This window comes from Spermophilus citellus (genome assembly GCF_964194105.1).
Source record: "Spermophilus citellus genome assembly, chromosome: 2".
Taxonomy (NCBI): domain Eukaryota; kingdom Metazoa; phylum Chordata; class Mammalia; order Rodentia; family Sciuridae; genus Spermophilus; species Spermophilus citellus.
In genome coordinates, this window is record NC_138183.1 from 28,275,169 (window position 1) to 28,294,361 (window position 19,193).

At 35.7% G+C, this 19,193-nt stretch overlaps 2 protein-coding genes and 1 long non-coding RNA gene across 5 annotated transcripts in view; 1 reads left to right on the plus strand and 2 right to left on the minus strand.

The window, feature by feature from the left end:
• Nucleotides 1–1,125: 1,125 nt before the first annotated feature.
• LOC308640882 (protein NipSnap homolog 3A) lies at nucleotides 1,126–12,103 on the minus strand. Of its 3 annotated transcripts, none has more exons than XM_081278857.1 (6): nucleotides 11,310–11,843; nucleotides 8,569–8,779; nucleotides 7,122–7,280; nucleotides 4,768–4,917; nucleotides 2,058–2,144; nucleotides 1,126–1,967 (listed from the first exon to the last, which is right to left on the minus strand). In XM_081278857.1, the coding sequence occupies exons 1-6, from the start codon at nucleotides 11,460–11,462 to the stop codon at nucleotides 1,891–1,893; spliced, it is 837 nt and encodes a 278-aa protein (XP_081134983.1). In that variant the 5' UTR covers nucleotides 11,463–11,843; the 3' UTR covers nucleotides 1,126–1,890. The 3 variants fall into 3 exon arrangements, with proteins under 3 accessions (XP_081134983.1, XP_081134984.1, XP_081134985.1); XM_081278858.1 differs by lacking the exon at nucleotides 11,310–11,843 and adding an exon at nucleotides 10,880–11,295; XM_081278859.1 differs by lacking the exon at nucleotides 11,310–11,843 and adding an exon at nucleotides 11,887–12,103 and having other exon boundaries at nucleotides 1,131–1,967.
• LOC308640884 lies at nucleotides 11,892–13,383 on the plus strand. The gene is made up of 3 exons (XR_014020370.1): nucleotides 11,892–12,005; nucleotides 12,176–12,244; nucleotides 12,387–13,383. It is a non-coding gene; the product is annotated as an uncharacterized lncRNA (long non-coding RNA).
• A 2,959-nt stretch (nucleotides 13,384–16,342) lies between these two features.
• LOC308640832 (protein NipSnap homolog 3A-like) overlaps nucleotides 16,343–19,193 on the minus strand; it is a 31,805-nt gene continuing 28,954 nt past the window's right edge. The window contains exon 6 of the mRNA XM_081278755.1: nucleotides 16,343–16,772. Within this exon, the coding sequence (XP_081134881.1) occupies nucleotides 16,759–16,772 (14 nt within the window). The 3' untranslated portion in view covers nucleotides 16,343–16,758. The remainder of the gene's footprint in view (nucleotides 16,773–19,193) is intronic.

Sequence of the window (19,193 nt, forward strand, 5' to 3'; positions counted from 1 at the left end):
TCAGGACTTGTCATTCCCTTATAAGTTAGGGCATCAATTCTATCCTGGAGGTTCCAATTCCTCACAGAAACATAATTACCTCCCAATGGCCCCATCTCCAAGTACCACTGAAGCCAGATTTAAAGTTAGGTAGTCAGTGTAGTTAGGTAAATCGGGTCTAACATGGAGTAAGATCTAAAATGGAGGCCATGTTGAGAATGAATTCCTGAAACGCAGGACAACTCATGGAATGTTAATGAAGTCCAAGAAAAAGCCCAAGGCCAGAGCCCATCCCAAAGAGGTGTTAATAAACAGCCCCCAGCAAACATGAAGATAGCCCATCCCAAAGAAGTGTTAATGAACAGCCCCCAGCAAACTTGAAGGTGCTAACTCAGAAGTCCTTCCTATCCAGATTACTTCTTTGGCCCACCTGTGTCCCACCCCTCGGCCCTTCCCACCTACATTCCATCACTGAAAGAAACTATAAAATGGAGAGACAACCACACTTCCATCTCTTGGGTCCCCTTCTTCCTCCGGGAGAAGTCTTTTCTGGTGTCCTTTAATAAACTTATAATTTTCCACTCTGACCTTGCCTCGGTGTGCTTCTCTGGTGTTATTCTTCAACATTGAGGAAGCAAGGACTTGTCACCAGTCAACAGCGGTAACACCATCATGGACAGAATACTGAGGCAGTCTATGTAAACTGCCGGCCTACCTTTCCTGAATAATATCACCTTGCATAATAGTTCAGATAAACTACAGAGCACATGGAGCATGACAGATGAGAGGAAACTCTACTCTCCATTTTCCTTAAAAAGCTAATTAATTATTTACTATTTAAGTTACAAAATATTTTAGAAACATAAAATAACATAACTATAAATATAGAATATCAAGAGAGCCTTGGAGTACTAAACCTGGTTTAGAATGTAGTGGCATTAAGTAAAATGGAAATTAAAGAGGTTTCAAAGAAAATGCAGTATGGTAGTACTAAAGGAACTCTGCTTCTGGGGGTTGTCAGAATGGTGTTTTCATGATGCAACTTAGTATTTACGGTAAACTATTACTATGTTACTATAGCAATAGTAAGGGCTCCAGAGAAGAGGATATAACTATAAAACACAAAGTCAAAAAAATCAGAATGAATATATATATTTTTTATTAGGGTAAACATTTTTATAATCATAAATATTTCTTTAAAAAAAGGTCTTAAGATCTTTGTGACACAAGGTAAGTCAAAATTAGTAAAATTGATTATAAATGAACATATTTCAGCATATAAACCAAGTCTTCCTTGAAACTGTAATAATGTGAGCTAATTATATTATTTTATAGAATGACCTAATAATTAATGTGAAAACCACAGTTAATACAGATGACACATATGATACTGTACTTTTCCAAAGTAAAGAAATATATTTAATTTAATATTTTTGTCAATCCCATTTAATATCACAAAGTAAACTTTACTGGGTAAAAATATAGTTTTAGATATCAGAAAAAACAAACATGAAAAGATAGATATATTATATGTACTTAATTTAAAAATATTGTCAGACGAGGAAATGTAAATCATTATTTGAATTTGAGAAAATATTATAAAGCAAAGGGCTTTCAAAATACAGAAGATATTCTGAATCAAATGAAAAATCAAGATCATGAAGTAGTGACAACTATGTCTCACATATAACAAACACGGACACATCATGGAGAAATTAATAGAACTATTTCCTTAAGTGGTGATAAATAGATGACAGAGTTGGCTTTAAAAAAAAAATACAAGGAACATAGTAAATTAACTTACCACCTCATTAAAATAAAAGTGAGAATAATTCTCTTGGGAGAACTTAAGCACCATTAGCAGACACATCTTATGCCAATTAATGAAATCTTTTGTGTTTCAGTAGAAAACTATTTCAATGGTGAAAATGATGCAGGAATCAGAAGCATATTCTGCTGAGACACTAGGTAGTTGACACTTTCCCGAACTGGAAAAACATTTCATAAGAAGGCATATAAAGTTATTGAGCAAATCAAGTTTGTTGTAAAAATAACCCATGCCTAGTGAAATAGCTTACCAGCTGCCACGACCCTGGGATCCTCATGAGACTGATGCCTCCCAGCTGCACGACTATCTGCACTCTCATTCCACCACAGAACATGAACTGCAGAAATAAACCATACAGTAGTTTTACATTAGTTTTTCTATAATAGTTCTAAATAATAGATCATAGACAATTGTGCATGCTGTAGAAAATTCATATACAAAGAAGAAAACTAAAAACTAGAATCATCTTAATTATCTAGATAAACCTCTGTTAATATATAGTGAAATTCCTTTTAAAAAATGGTGGTACTGGGAATTGAACCCATGAGCTATATCCCTAACTCTTTTTAATTTTTTTTAATTGTTGAGAAATTTTTTTATATCTTTATTTATTTTTATATGGTGCTGAGGAACAAACCCAGTGCCTCACACGTGCAAGGCAGGCGCTCTACTGCTGAGCTACAGTCCCAGTCCCACTTTTTAATTTTTTTTAAGACAGGATCTCCCTAAGTTGCTGATTCTGTCCTCAAACTTCAATATTCCTGCCTAAGCCTCCTCAAAACCACTAAGATTATAAGTCTGTGTCACCACAACCAGCAATAATATGATAACTTTCTGTCAATGATATTAATTAAAAAAAATAAATTTTGCCTGCTACATAAAAACATAAAAATGTATACATTAATGGCATATCATGTAATGTTAATATTATTTTCAATGACTATATACATTTCTTCTTATAACATCTTTTTTACTCCAATTTCAATTGTTGATTATTTAGATTATTCTCAATATTGCAGTATTCTATACAATCTTTTCTCCCAACTTCTTATTGTTGATTTTTAAATTATTCTCAACATTGTAGTATTCTACAAAATGCTAAAATAAATGTTTTTTTGTACATTATTACTTATAGTTTTTTATAATTAAAAATTTCTTTTTTCTTTGCTACTGGGGATTGAACTCAGAGGCACTTGACCACTGAGCCACATCCCCAGCCCTATTTTGTATTTTATTTAGAGAAATGGTGGATGAACTTTACAATGAGTTGCTTAATGCCCTGCCATTGCTGAGGCTGGCTTTGAACTTGTAATCTTCCTGTTTCAGCCTCCAGAGTTGTTAGGATTACAGGCGTGCATCATCATGCCTGCTTTTATCATTAAAATTTACTATAATAGTTATATAGCATTTGGAAAATAAAAGAAGATCATAACAAACATATTTAATCCTACCACTCTGAAACAACCACTTTTCTATTTGGCATATTATTTACATATTTATATGTATGCATGCACTTAATATTTATGTTTCTGTATCTACACCATATATATATATATATATACATAATTTATATATATTTCTAGTTAAGTATTATGAGTTTATTTATTACATAAACAGGGTCAAACTGTGTTATTTCCAGTATTTTTCTACTATAAACAAAGCTGGCATAAACCTTATTAGAGCAGTACCTACATGTATATCTATAATACAAATGTCATTAAGATTAATTATGATTAATATGAATTTGTACAAAATATGAATACTTATTTTTTCCCGACCAAATAGTATATCCATATAAGTACATTAATTAAAATGTGACATCTCAGTATGTCTTAATCTGCATTTTCTTTAACATATAGGTGGTTGTTACTTGTATGTCTACCTTGATGTAAATTTTTATTTTCCTTTTTGCTTTTGAATTTTACTCATGCTGATATGGAGCATGTGGAAAGTTTAGGCCTTTGTATAATAAAGGCATCAAGTTGATATTTTTCCTCTTACATAGTTTTTACATTTACGTTTTGGCTTAGAAATACAGTCTCCATCCGTATTATTACCAAAATTAATTGATATTTTAACAATTCTGACTTTTACATTGAATCTACATTCCATTTTAATTTACTTTCATTTTAATACATGGTGGGAGATAGAAATCTAATAATATTCACAATTCTTATCTTCTTCATACATTCCTCATCTTAAAAATACATTTTAAAAAATATATTCTGATTAGTTTCTTTGGACATATGACTAGTCAATTTCTGGGTAAAGATCAGGAGCTCAGCTTTGATTGGGGTAGGCATTGAGATATCTATTGAACATTCAAGTGAAAAGTAGAGGAGGCAATTGGATACAATGGATCTTTCAAATATTTTATTAGCTCTTCTTAATCTTCTATCCAATGGGTGAACTTTACACAGATATTTTAGAGTTAGCCACAGAAAAACCTCTCTGAAATTTTCACTGAAATTATATTCAGCTTTAAGAGTTAAATGCTCCAGATATGCTTTATTAAAATTTGTTTCTTTATATCTATTTTTCTATCTATTTATCTATCTATCCATCCATGCATCCATCTATCATCTATCCATCCATGCTAGAATGTTATGAAGTTATTACCAGTCATAGATATACATTGTTTCTATCCTTATATCTGATAACGGTTTGGTTTTTACATTCCTGATATGTATGCATTATTTTGAAATAATGGGAAATGAGTAATTTTTTCTTTGGGCTTCTCCATGTGTTTAGCATTTGTAAACGTATTTATTAAATTATCATTCAAAAAAATCTCTCTAAACTAAGTAATGTTATTTTGAAAAAAAATCAAGAAAAATATATTTTGAGAAAAAAAGACAAAAATAGTATTTTCTTAAGGATCCTTCCAGTTTATAAATTTTAAACCAACAGAAGAAACACAGATCACCAATGTACATTACACCTCCATAGAAGACGTGTACCTCTGTTGAGTGTTCCATATTCTGTGTGGAAAACACCAACTAGTCTTGTGTAGCCTCGATCAACATGGGCATTAATTGCCCTTTTAAATGCATCACCCCACAGAGCTGGGCCACCAGGTTTCATCTGAAAAGTAGCCAGCTCATAGACTCCTAAAATAGGGAAAAAAATAATTATTTTACAGAGGATCTTGAAATAATTTTTAATCAGTTGTGCTTGATTCCAGTAGTGAAGGACTAACACATATATACATCTACATAACCTATATAAACATATATTTATGTCATATTAATTAATTCTTTGCATTATTTTTCCTTGCTTTCATGTTTAGAAAGTTCTTGTCCATGATTAACGGCCACTTGTTAAGTTTAATCAAAGAGAAGAAAAGGAAAAAAGACCAGAAGCTATATACAAAGCTATTATCTAAAATATTTTTAATCTATAAAACTTTGTTGATGCAACAGATATTGAGAATTTATAACGAAGTCAAATTTTGAGTTGCTCAAGTCTATAAGAAAATAAATTGACAAAAGAAGTATTTTGTGATCTCCTATGTTTCCCTCTTTTTAATTTGGAGAGCAGATATTTTATTCTTTGTATATTTTTCCATTACAGAATTCCATTTTAACAGGAATTAGCAAGCAAATGGTTGATCTGAAGTCATATCAGAGAAGACATTCGGCATTTGTTTTTTAGGGATTGGGGGGAGAAAAAGTCTGAAAGAGGATTTTATGATTCCTAAATATCCAAATAATATTGAAAAGTTTTATACCTAGTCACAAGTATAGAGAGGATAGAGACAAAGAAAATAGGGAATGAGAAGATCAGACAATAAAAGGAAAAAATTCCAGAGTTACTAAAGAATTATGAACAATACAGAGAAAGTTAACTAAAATTTGACAGTACTACAGAAGACAACTATTTTTAGATAGTGCTGAAATCAGAGGGGAAATATAAGTGAATTAAGAATCCCAATAGATGTTTCAAATTTCTTATAATCTAAAATACACTATAAGTTGGCAATAATATAGAAAATAATAAGAAATTTAAGCTAGTTTATGGTTTTCTAATCTGACCTTTGTTTAAAAGTAGATTGAGATAATAGTTTCTTTAAATCAGTAAGAAGTAAAAGCAGCATGAAGACATCTTAAGGAATTATTTTCAAACTGAGAAACTTTCTTTTTTTTCTTTTTTTATTAGTTGCACATGACAATACAATGATCTTGACGTATCATACATTTGAATCAAATGGGATACAATTTCTCATTTTTCTGAGTGTATAGGTTGCAGAATCACATTGGTTATACAGACATGTATATACATACAGCAATACTAGTGTCTATTTTATTCTGCTGCCCTTCCTATTCCCCTTCCCATCCCCTCCCCTCCCATCACTTCTCTCTACCCAATCTAATGTGACACACTTCTTTTTTTTCCCCTCACATCATCATACATGTATTTTGTATAACGATGAGAGTCTCCTCCTTCTATCTTCCATACAATTCCCCTTCTCCCTCCCTTTCCCTTCTACCTCTCTTCCTTATCTAGAGTTAATTTTCTTCTCATGCTCTTCCTCCCAACCCCATTTTGAATCACCTCCCTTATATCAGAGAAAACATTTGGCATTTGTTTTTTAGGGATTGGCTGAGAAACTTTCTTGACACAAAAGTTAGACTACACTAATACAGCTTGGCAGTTTCAGTAAATATATTCTCCCCAGTCAATTTTATGAACAAAGATATACTTAATGATTTAAGATTAGTTGTAATTTGTGAAAAAAAAATATTTTTTGCAATACTGGGATTCCACCTGGGGCCTCACACATGACAGGCAAGTGCTATCCCACTGAGCTATATATAGCCCAGCCCTTTCTAAATTTTACTTTGAGACAGTGACAGTCAAATTGCCAGGCTGGATTTCAATTTGGGATCCTCCTACCTCAGCCTCTCAAGTAGCTAAGGATTATTGGTTGTGCACCACCATTTCCAGCTATTGAATATATTTTTTACATTTAAATGTTTTATTACTTTGAAATTATAACAAAACTTCATACACTATTCCTTATTACCTGCCCCCAAAGTGAAATTTCTTAAACTTTAGCAGCTACAGCAATCTTCCACAGTGTAACTAAATTTACCAATCAACAAATATCTCAATTTGGAAAAAATCTTAATACTCATATTTTAAGAATAAACAAAAAGGCATAATTTAATTTTATCTCAACAATCAAAGTATGTTACCATAAAATAAAGAATTAGCTTCCTTGTTTGCTAGTGGAACTTCACCTTTTATCACTTAAGATCTTTAGTATTTCATTCATCTAAATTCTAAGTGGTGAAGAAGGAAGGTGACTTACCCTCTTTTGGAGGCTTTTCTAATTTGCACCATGGCACCAGGTAAGTAATCTCACTCTCTTGCTTATCAATGAGAGCCGAATTTGGAATGAGGAATTTTTCTTGCCATTCCTTATCTTTAGCCAAGGCTTTCCGAACTGCAGTTCGATGAGCAAAATTCTCTATGGGAGACAAGAATTAAGAAAAAGAAACATTTACAACTTAAAATCTCCTATGCTTCTCTGGATTTCATCCAAATCATCAAACATTCACCTGTAGTATAGAGGAACACTGTTATGCTTTTGGATATACTAACATGAGGAGATGTGACATCTGTCCTCAAATTGCTCATGGGCTTACGGGGAAAAGAATTGCAAATGACTAGTGTAATGTCACAGAATTGACTTCATAGGTTCTATGACTTTGCAGGAGGAAGTTTTTGTATCCTTCTGCATTCAGTTTCTTAGTCTGTGTAATGGAGAGAATGCAACATTGCCCTCCAGGCTTGTTATGAAGGTTAACTGAATTAATACACAAAAAGAGCTTAGAACAATCCTTAGCATCTAGTTAGTTTCAATATTTGTGGAATATTCTTAATAATTCAATTGAGGCATTTAACTGATAGTGCTAGTTCAGAGAAAGAAGATTTTTCTTTCGTGGTGGCAGGTGCTCAGGTCAAGGTACACCTTGAATCAAATTACAATAAGTGAAATTAAATGTATTTGGTGAGTCTCTTCTCCTTTGAACAAAGAGCCTTCAAAGAAATAGTGTTGATTCTCTTACTTATTACCAGCCATTTCCTCCCCCCACCAGCACTTATTTTTCTTCTGAGTTATTCCAACAGGTATCGACATTTACCCACATATGGGCCTAGTACTGTATTTACTATGAAGACTTTATAAGACTAATGATAAGAGTTTTATATGGTTTATGATGGTGATAAGAAATAACATCTATCTCACAGCTTAAGTGAGGTAGATCAGGACTTCATTAGTTTTCTTAGTGGACCATGATTTAACTTGTAGCACATCTAAAGCACAAGTTGTGTTTTAATGGGGCTTGTTCTATTACAATAGGTAAAAATCCTATACTGTGCCCATGATAAGTGTAGAATGAATATATTTTTATAATAAAATATTTTATGAATATTAATTTGGGCACTGATCAAATAAACCATTCCATTTTTATGAGAATAGAAGTTTACCATATTATGATTTATGACACAAGTTCTCATTCATAATAACTGAAGAATTTGAGCCAGAGGTTGTTAGAGATGGATCAATGGAAGAAGTAATCACTAAATACACACACATACACACCACACACACACAAAGGTGTCATATATTTTAAAAGATTTACTTAACCTATATGTATTACTAGTAATATAAATCCAAGAACTAAGTCTTATACTCATGTAACATGGAATGCAATGAAAATCTGTACTGAACACTTAACCAGGATGATTCATACCATACTTCCAAATGTGAAACACTTTATTTATTCTGCCTCCAAATTCTACACTCCAATATCCAACCAATTCAGAGTGAGCTGTCCGAAGATGCACATTTTTCTTGAAGTTTTCTAGGAACTCATTCATCTTTGAGGGTTTAAGAGAATAGGTACGAAATTCATAGAACATTCCATCATTTTGTCTGGGGCCTGTAGCAAAAGATGAGCACACCTGAAGAAAGAAAAGGCAAATTTAAAGATTTTGGGAAAGGTAGGATGTATCATGTTACAAAACAAGCAGAACATACAGCTACTCTTTCCTGGCAAGGTTTCACAAACTTAGCCACTTTTCCATGAGAAATTGTTTATACGAAGGCATTGGTATCAATGATACTTCTGTACTGGAGAACTACAAATGAAATTCACATAAATTTACAGTTTTCCTTACTTGGCCAATATTCCATTTTTTCTTGGTAGTAATGTGCTAGTTATGCATCTGAAAGAACTTTGTAAATTCAGTATGTATGTCATTTGGCAGGCACAATGAAATGTTTACTACAAGACCTTTTAAAAAGTGGAAATTGCCACACATCTGTAATCCCAGCAGCTTGGGGAAGCTGAGGCAGGAAGATGGTGAGTTCAAAACCAGACTCAGCAAGTGAGGTGCTAAGCAACTCAGTGAGACCCTGTCTGTAAATAATACAAAATAGGGCTGGGGATGTGGCTCAATGGTTGAGTGCTCCTGAGTTCAATCCCTGATTACCCCCCCCAAAAAAAAAAAATGGAAATTGCTATTTAGGTCAAAGTATTTGCTACATTCAGTGAATTAAACCATTGGTCAAAAATGTAGAAGGTGCTATATGTTATTCAATTAATGGTAATATAGTGGTGGGCTGTATGAATGCTGAAGAAGAAAAATTCAAGATGGATTGTATGACTCATTATTAGTTTCTAATGACAGATGCAAAGTGAAGCACATTTAATGCATCAGTCATACCAGTTTGATGGACACATCCCCTAAGAGCCAGTAGTTCCTTTTGTAATAGTAATGTGCTCAGTATGAAAATCTCTAATTCGTGTTGTCAGTGAACTTAATATTCATTAGGGCACATCTTGCCATAAATTATCCTGTATATGTATATGTCTATATACATACATATGTGTGTATGTATATATATATATGCACATTCATATGGCACATATATATATGTACATGTGTATATACATGTATATATATGTATATAATATATACACATATATTATATACGTACACACACGCACACATATATGCACATTCATATAGCATTCTAGTTTACAAATACATGTTATGTAAGTTTCACTAGCCTGAACTATGTACACCAGAAAAATCTTTTAAAACAGTTTTGGTACCCACAAATCTACAAATTAGGATTGACATTTATAACTTTGTATATCCATTTTTTTTTTGCTCTGATTTTTTAAAAAAACTTTATTTTATTATATGGTGCTGAAAGTCGAACCAGTGCCTCACAGACGCTAGGCAAATACTCTACCACTGAGCCACAATCCCAGCCCCTGCTCTGATACATTTATTTACAAAACACAATAGCATATGGGTTTCATTTAATTGTATATAAGGATTAATATCAACATCTCACTTGAATTCATTCCACTCATGTCTATTAGGAGTTATAGTCATATGCCTAAAATGACTGTTTGCCATCAAACACAACTGCAGCTGGTCTTGTTTGGTGGAAATTCTGTACTTTTAAACCAAATTATAATAACAGAATGTTAGTGGAACAAACAACTTTTGTCCACAGTTTAAAAAATATGATAAATAAAATATGTCAAAAATGAACCAATAGGACATAAGGAACTACACATTTTAGGTTGGTTAATGAATTTCTATTTGGAAACAGTTATTCAAACACACACACTAAAGTATAATCTTTCTCAGGAGAATGTGTATGTATGTGTGTGTGTGTGTGTGCATATATACGTATTTATACACTCTTATACACACACAGAGTAGAGAACCTGCATTGAGGGTAAGGGGCTTGGGCAGGGGAATGACATCATTTCCTGATTTTTTTGCTGCAGGACTAAAACCGTGCTGGGGCAGAAATCATCAGTGCTTCATACTCCCTTTAAGTTAGGACTTATTCTTTTTTTTAATATTTATTTATTTTTTCTTAGTTCTCGGCGGACACAACATCTTTGTTGGTATGTGGTGCTGAGGATCGAACCCGGGCCGCACGCATGCCAGGCGAGCGCGCTACCGCTTGAGCCACATCCCCAGCCCAAGTTAGGCCTTATTCTTGCGAGCAATGACTAACAATTCACTGAGTACCTTTGTAGAAATGTAAAGTTTACAGAAAAGTTGTAAGGAAATAAATTGTTGGCCCTGCTCCACCTGAGAGAACCAATAGGATAGAGACTGCGTTGTTAGCCAGGAGAGGTGGCCCATGCCTGTAATCCCGGCGACTCCATATTCTGAGGCAGGAGGATAGAAAGATGGAGGCCAGCCTCAAAAACTGTTGGACCCTGTCTCAAAACAAAAAATTAAAAGGGCGGGGGATGTACCTCACCGGTAAAGCGACCGTGGGTTCAATCCCCAGTACAAACAAAACAAAAATCTGCTTCTCCTTTCCCATTGTTTTTGGAAAGGAATTTTAAGCCTAAACATGGAAAGGAAAACAATCTCGACGATAAATCCACTGGACCACACACAACAAGCCAATTCCCACAGTTCAGATCCAATCCCTGGCTCCTTTTTGGACCTTTCTCATCAAAGGCTGAAGCAGGTCACGTTTGAGGGTCTTCAGGCTCAGGCCCCTGCAGGACACAGGGAGGGCGGCACGATGCCCCACACTGGGACCCTGGCCGACTCTCCAAGGTTCTCGGCAAAATGCTCGCAAGCTGCGCACTTCCATTCAAAGGTGAAGGCTGGTCGGGTCGCCAGCCGTTGGTGGTCCTCTCCCGCACCTTTAGTGTGGACCGAGCGAAGACTTGTCAAACCCACACCTACGCGAGGCCGACGGCTACCAGGCCCCGCCTCCAAGCAGCGAGAGCTCCCGGAGCCGCGGCCGCTAAGGTGCTGGCGGCAAAATCCAACCGCCAGTGCTTTGGGAGCGACTTTGGGGCTGCTTGGCTCCCATGCCAGAAAAGACTTCTGTCCACCGGGTAGACGACTCTGACCCAAGGGATCCCTTTTCCTCCGTGGCCGCCGCCCCGTATCCACTAGGCAGAGCCGCGTCCGGCGCGCGCGTGCGTGGGACTCGCTTACCAGCCCCGCTTCCGCCCTGGCCCCACCCCGCCCCTCTCTGCAGCTCCGGCGCGGCCCCCGGCGGCCGGTACCTGAGGCGCGAGCGGGCGTGCGGTCAGAGCCCGGGCCAGGACGCTTCGGAGGGGCAGCATGGCGCGGCGTGGGGCGCTGAGGAAGGCAGCCAGCTGGTGTCCGACGTGAGACTCTCCTCGTACGGCTTCCTGACTGGAAAGGCGCAGCGAAGGGACAGTTAGAGGGCGCGGGCGGGGGCGGGACTGGCGCGTCAGCTCCGCCCCCTCCCTGGAGGTGCACCCCGGGGGCCAGTGTGCAGGAGTGTGGTGCCAGCCCTGATCCAGTATTTCCCCTTTGTTTCCACGACAGTTCTTGCCCCAAACGTCAGAGTTGATGTTGGAGTAGCTGAAAGCGGAGTTCGTACTGTTCCACCTTCTGGTCTGTCGCCTCCTCAGAGCCCTGTTGTGCAAACGTTCCGGGTAGAGCGCGTGTGTCTATGAGCAGGAAGGTGCTGTATGGATGCCTGCATGTGCAGGCTTTGCATTTAAAATCATGATTTTTTTTTTTTTTTTTTTGACAGAGCAGAGCTGGGAGCCTTCACTTGTCTTCACTGCAGATATTCTCCATCCCACTTGCCAGGCCAGCATGGCTTTGAAGAGATTCAGATTAGTTTTTTTATGCACTTAGAGGAATGGGGGCACTGAAACTGGTTAATTTCAGCATACATAGATTGAGATTGAATAATTCAGTAAGACTCAATACAGTCAACCTCTCATGTGGTCCTGTCTATGTAATTATTGGTTCCTATAGTAACTATTTTATGTTTTAAAGCTGTTTCCTCTAATTCGTGTTTCTATCTTTATCAAATAGGCATATTGTAGTGCTTCATAATTTTTCAGTTGTAAATAGTGTTACAAGGCACCTGCCTGCTGAGAGACTGTCAGCTGGGAACACCTCTGGATTCTTGCATTCAAGCCATAAAGAGACCTGTCACTCTGAGTGATCAGCATGAGTTTATTAGAAGGGATAGGAAAAGGGGATACTCTCAAGGAATAGAGTGGGTCCTCTCAGAGAGAAGAAGGATGGCTTGCTCTTCCAGCCTTCTGGTTTTATTGGGGGGTCCTAGGGAAGTTTTCAGAAAGCCTGGCCTAGGTTCACCTCTTGACTTTTGACTGACAGCAGGATGACATCAGACTTTCAAGTCTCCATTGCACATGACAACTCTAGATTACTTTGGCTCATGCTGACTGGTTTGTTTAAGAGTCACAAAAGCTTTCCCCTCTACCCTGCCAGGCAGGGTTGCAGGTAATTTTTTTTCTTGGGAAGCATGTGGGGGTCAGCATAGTGGGCTCACCACTCACATATGTCTGTTCCATATCCATAGTATCTATTGATTTGTAAGATAAAGATTTATATTTCTTCAAAATACACTTCTTTTCCCATGTTTACTAATGTTTACATTAAAAGTAATTCTTTGATTGTCACATTAATGTACTTCAGTCTATATTATGTTTATATTTACTAACAGTTATATAGTACACATGTTGTAATAATATTGTTTAGGTCATTAGGACTACAGAATTACAGAGTTATCTCATTGTATAAGTTGTGTTTTTTGGGAAGGGCTTTTGAGTCATCTCTTCAGTGGAAAGGATCCTTTATAAAATTATTAATTCTGGATGTGTTGCATCAGTTTTCCTGGAAGAGAAGATCCATTTTAACCAAGCAAGACTAAATAATGCATTGTTTGTCAGAACTGGATCTAGATGATTAAATTTATCTCCAATTAGCAATTTGATTAACTATTCACTCACTAATTCAATGAATAGTTAATAAATTCCTTCTGTGCTTCAGGCCTTTTTCCAGATACTGTGGTACTGAGGGAAACAAAAGTCAAAGTTCTAATACTTTGGGGTCATATAGGGTGGGGGAAGAGAAAATATATCAGGGATTAATAAATATCCAATATAGTAGGATATAGGGCAATTAATTCAGTCGGATATGGAGAATAGAAAGTACCAGAGGAAGATAGCAGAGACTGCCAACTATTTCTCAATATTCACTCTTCCCTCACACTTTTAAAAAGATGAGTAATAGAATACTTAGCTTACTGAGGCTGTGTGATAGAGTCCTGACCAGTGGGGAGTGTTAGTGCATTAATGACCTGTAAGTGATCTAAAGGGGTGCAGGAGAGAAGAGTTGTTCCTGTCTTTGTTCCTTCCTTATTTTTGTTGCTACTATATAGGCATAATGGCTTGAGTCCTTGGCCTACAAGATAGAAGGCACATGCTGATGATGATGGAATAAGAGAGGAGCAGTTTAGGTTTCTTATACCATGAAGCATTAGGAGTCCTGAACTTCTCTCCTTTGGATTTCTTTTAAAAGGAAATCGCCTTCTAGTTTAAGCCACTGTTGTATGTCTTAAACATGTACTTTATTTTTTTTAAATTTTTTATTATTTGATTTAATTAGTTATTCATGACAGTAGAATGCACTTATATACTTTGATGTATCATACATAGATGGGATATAATTTCTCGTTTTTCTGAGTATATATATATATATTATAGAATCATATTGGTCATACAGTCACATACATACATACAGTAATAATGTCTGTTTCATTCTACTATTTTTCTTATCCCACATCCCCTGCCTTCTCCTCCTTTCACTTCCCTCTACCTAATCTAAGGTAACATTATTTGATTTTTTGCATTACAATTCTTAATACACATAAATACCACACTTTTTGTATTTCTGTTTGTATATAAAGTATGTTGACATCCAATTTAAGTCTTCATACGTGTACTTTGTGTAATGATGTCCATCACATTCCACCATCCTTGTTCATCCATGTACTTTAAATGAGAGGGTGAATGTTTCTTCTTTCTCTTTCTCTCTTTTACTTATTTGCTTATATTTTTTTATACCTATCATTTATTAATCACTAAATTCTGTGCTAAAGTCATAAATTTTCTCTCACCATGATTAAACCCATTCATCAGTTTATCATTTTGATACTCTGGAGTTAACATCTCAGGACTCCTACTTCTCTTGCTTCAGGGTGGACTAGTTATTTAAGATGGTATAACAGAGATTCAGGGATCTCCTTTTACTGGTGTCCCAGGGAATTTAATTTTCCTTGTGTTGTACCACCATTTCAGGCTCTTATATTTCCCTATGTCCAAATTTTAGGGGAGGGTACATAGCAATTAAACTTTTGAAACTTGCGTCTCTAAAATTATCTTTATTCTGCCAAATTTATTCATGGTTTGGAAATTCTACACTAGAAATCTTTTGTCCTCATATTTTTAAGGCAATGCTTCATTGATAGATTCTAGTGAGAAATTCATAAAATTGTTTCTTTTTTAAAATAAATTTTAAAATTTATTTTTAAATTTTAATTGTTAAATATGACAGCAGAATGCATTACAATTCATATTACACATATAGAGCATAGTTTTTCATATTTCTGGTTGTATGCCAAGTAGAGTCACACCATTCGTGTCTTCATACATGTACTTAGGGAAATGATATCCATCTCATTCCACCATCTTTTTTTACCCCCTTGTCCCTTCCCTTGCCCTCCCTCCCCTTTGCCCTATCTAGAGTTCATCTAATCTTCCCATGCTCCCCCTCCCAACCCTACTATGAATCAGTCTCCTTATATCAGAGAAAACATTTGGCATTTGTTTTGGGGGGCTTGACTTCACTTAGCATTATATGAAATTGTTTCTTATTCTCAACGGGAGTTGATGTGCCTTGGAGGAGGTTTATTTTTTTCCTTAAGGTACTAACTGACAAATCTAATGGTGGGTGTAAGAGGTACAATTATGAAGTCATGATGAGCATAAAAGGAATTCAAGTGTACTTGTTACAACTACAAGTTAGAATTTGACAATATCTATGATTTTTATTGGCTAAAATGTCACAGATCTTGTAGCTCATTGCCTCTCTTCATACATAAAGGAAATGCTTAATTTCAGATAGAAGTTGGTGACAATAAAGATGTAATTTTTAACCGTCAAGGTTAACAGACCCTTTGAGTTCTGTCAGTACTGTCCCTTGAGTTTTGTGTACTGGAGATTACAAACCTCTTCATTAGAGTACATATGCAGCAGTGGAAATCCTGGACCATAAGTTATGTGCATATTCATCTTAACCAAATAGTGACAATATGTTTTGTAAATTTATACTCTTATTGGCAGTGATGAAGTTATTATTTTTTTAAAGAATGTTGTCTTGGGCTGGGGATGTGGCTCAAGTGGTAGCGCGCTCGCCTGGCATGCGTGCGGCCCGGGTTCGATCCTCAGCACCACATACCAACAAAGATGTTGTGTCCGCCGAGAACTAAAAAATAAATATTAAAAAAAAATTCTCTCTCTCTCTCTCTCTCTTTCTCTCTCCCCTCTCTCACTCTCTCTTTAAAAAAAAAAAAGAATGTTGTCTTTTTCTATATTTATCTTGTTCATTTATTTATTTTTTTTTATGTGGTACTGGGAATAGAAACCAGTGCTTCACACATACTAGGCAAACGCTCTACCACTGAGCCCCAGCCCCAGCCCTGAAGTTATTATTATTTTATAATAAGAACAAACTTTATTGCCCATCTGGGCTGATGAATGTGAAGATACATTTTTATATCTCATTACAAATAGGCATGACTTGCAAGGTGACAGAAATTATGAGGTGGCTTAGGGTGGTGATAGTGCTCCTGCTTGGTTTTGTCCAAAGACTGGGCTCATGAAGCTGTGCAGAAGAAAGCAGGAGAGGTAGATCCAATGCTGGCCCAGCTGAGTAGGAAGGTAGCAGCTACAGGTCAATTATAGATGCTGCATCTGGTGCTGCATTCCTGGAGACTTGTCTCTTCTCCCCCACTTCTCTATTCTGCAGCTACCAAATGGTGGCATAGACTACTGTTCCTTCCACTAGGTGTTAAACTGTGCACACATCTATTTTTGAGTTCCTGTAATTTAAACAATATTTATTTAAATTTAGTGGAGATAATTTAATAGTTTTGTGATATTTACACATGTATCAGAGAAGAAATTTCAGTAAAAGTTGAGTTACTATCATAATGTTTATGGGTTGCTTTTTAATTATTATTATTATTAAAAGGCACTTATAATAAAACTCAGTTTCATTCAGGATTCCTCAATAACTGTCCTACTCCTGTCACCAAATATTTGCTAAGTGTCTTTGGGGTGTTGAATATTGAATGAAATGCTGTGTAGAAGAATAAAGACCAAATCTTTCCTTTTGAATTTGCCAATATCTGTTTTTATTTCTGTCTCAGCCTATTTGCTGATATCCTTATTAGAATCAGTGGTAGGAAAGACTCATGAGCATCTTAATATTTAACTATAGTATACATTTGTTATTGTTTCTATTAATAAAACAAAGTATCTTTAGCACTAAAACACATTTATATATCCATTTGATATATTCATTACATCCTTTCAAGATTCTTTTTTTTTTTTGGTTACTCTCATTTCATTGTGAAATCTAGATTTCTATTTTATGGAGTTGAACATATAGAAAACATTCATTCAAAGAGGTTAAGTACTTGCCAAAGGTAACTAAGCAGTTTAGAGCTGGTTCATTCATTACTCTCCACTCTTCCAGGGGATGAGTATACCAAAATGTTGTTATTCCTTTTCTACTTATAGTTACATGTTTTCATATATTTATTGTACAAATACTGCTTCACTTAAAAACTTTGTTTCTATCTCCCTGGGCATACCTGTAAGTAGAATTACTGACTCAATTCCACTAGATCCTGCTTATTTTAAGTATCAACTCATATTCTGACAGGCAGTGAATAGGATTTCCTTTCCTTTCATCCTTGCCATTTTTTTCCTACTATGTGAGACTACTATTTGCCTTGATTTGCTATTTAAATTGCAGTAACTCATTGTTAATAAATTCTCTGCTTTCTGGCAAATTAATCATCTTTTTGCATTTTTATTTTTTAAAGTCCTAATTTATTGCATTTGTTCAGTTTTCAGTTCATATTTTTTCTTATTGACTTGAAGGTTTACTGAAGATACTGGAGGGAGGAACAAATAAATGTTAGAAATACCAAAAATGACTTTTAGTGTTGGCTTCTTGCAGAAGCCTGAGACATACCTGCTCAGTAGATGAATGGCAAAGTCTCCTACCAGTGAAGAGCTAGAAACCCACACAGCAACAAGTTATAGCCCTTTCATGGAAGAGGCTTCTGATTCCCAAATGGAGTTGGAAAGGACTTTTTGCTCAAACAAGATCTGTTGTTCCAGGCTAAGCAATCTGGCTTCATGATTGGGCTGTAGGTTGGATCACTGAAGTCAGAATATGGTCATAGTTTAATTCTGGAACCAGATTTTCTTTTTTTGTATTTCATTTGCAGTTCTACTTCTTGCCATTTGTGTATCTGCTGGTAATTTACTTCTCTGCACCTTAGTCCCCTAATCTGTAAAATGGGGCTAACAGTGTTACCTATGTTATAGCATTGCTATGAGGGAAAAATGAGTAAGTTCTTAGAGTGGGGACTGATACTAATATGTACTTTTTATTTAAACTTTCATAATATGAGAGATGTTATGCTAGCTAGATGCACTCAGCATATGACCTATTGGAAAATTGATTTTCTTTCCTAAGTTGATGTTTAACTCAAGCTGATAGAAAAGTTAGGGAGATTAGAAAATAATTGGCCAACAGAGAATACTCATTACACCATTGCCCACAAGTCAATTTTGCATGCTAACTTTCTTGTTTAGGAGGGAAAAAAAGTTATTTCACTCTATAAAATTAAAACATATATATAATGGTCTGCAGAGAGTCTTCCCTAGTAGATGCAAAAACCCTAGCACACTGTCTTAGTTTTGAATACTGGCTCTGTAAATTATTAGCTATGTGTCCTTGGGCAGGTTACTTAGTATCTCTGAGTCCAGTTACATTGTTTATTGATTGCTGAAAATGATACTACTATTTAGGGTAGTAATGACAATGAAATGTTTTCATATAGTATTTTCCCATAGCATTGCAGTAATGTGTCATTTAAAAACAAAAATACATTCTGAGAAATGCATAGTAGGTGATTTTTTTGTTCTTGTGTGAATACCATAGTAGAGTGTACTTACAAAAACTAAGACTGCTGTGATGTCACTAGGCAATACAGTCTTATGGGATCACTGCTGTTTATGCAGTCCATAATTAGCAAGACATGCAGTATATGACTGTATTCATTAAAGGATAATTTCCTATATTGAAACCTCACAACACTAGAACCAAGGACTTCATTTGAATCTTAAGTTTGTAAAGAATAAATTTCTCAGTAACAGATGGAACAACCTTTGAATTTACTTGCAAAGTATGTGCAAGTATTATTTTCAGAGAAGGTTTGTAT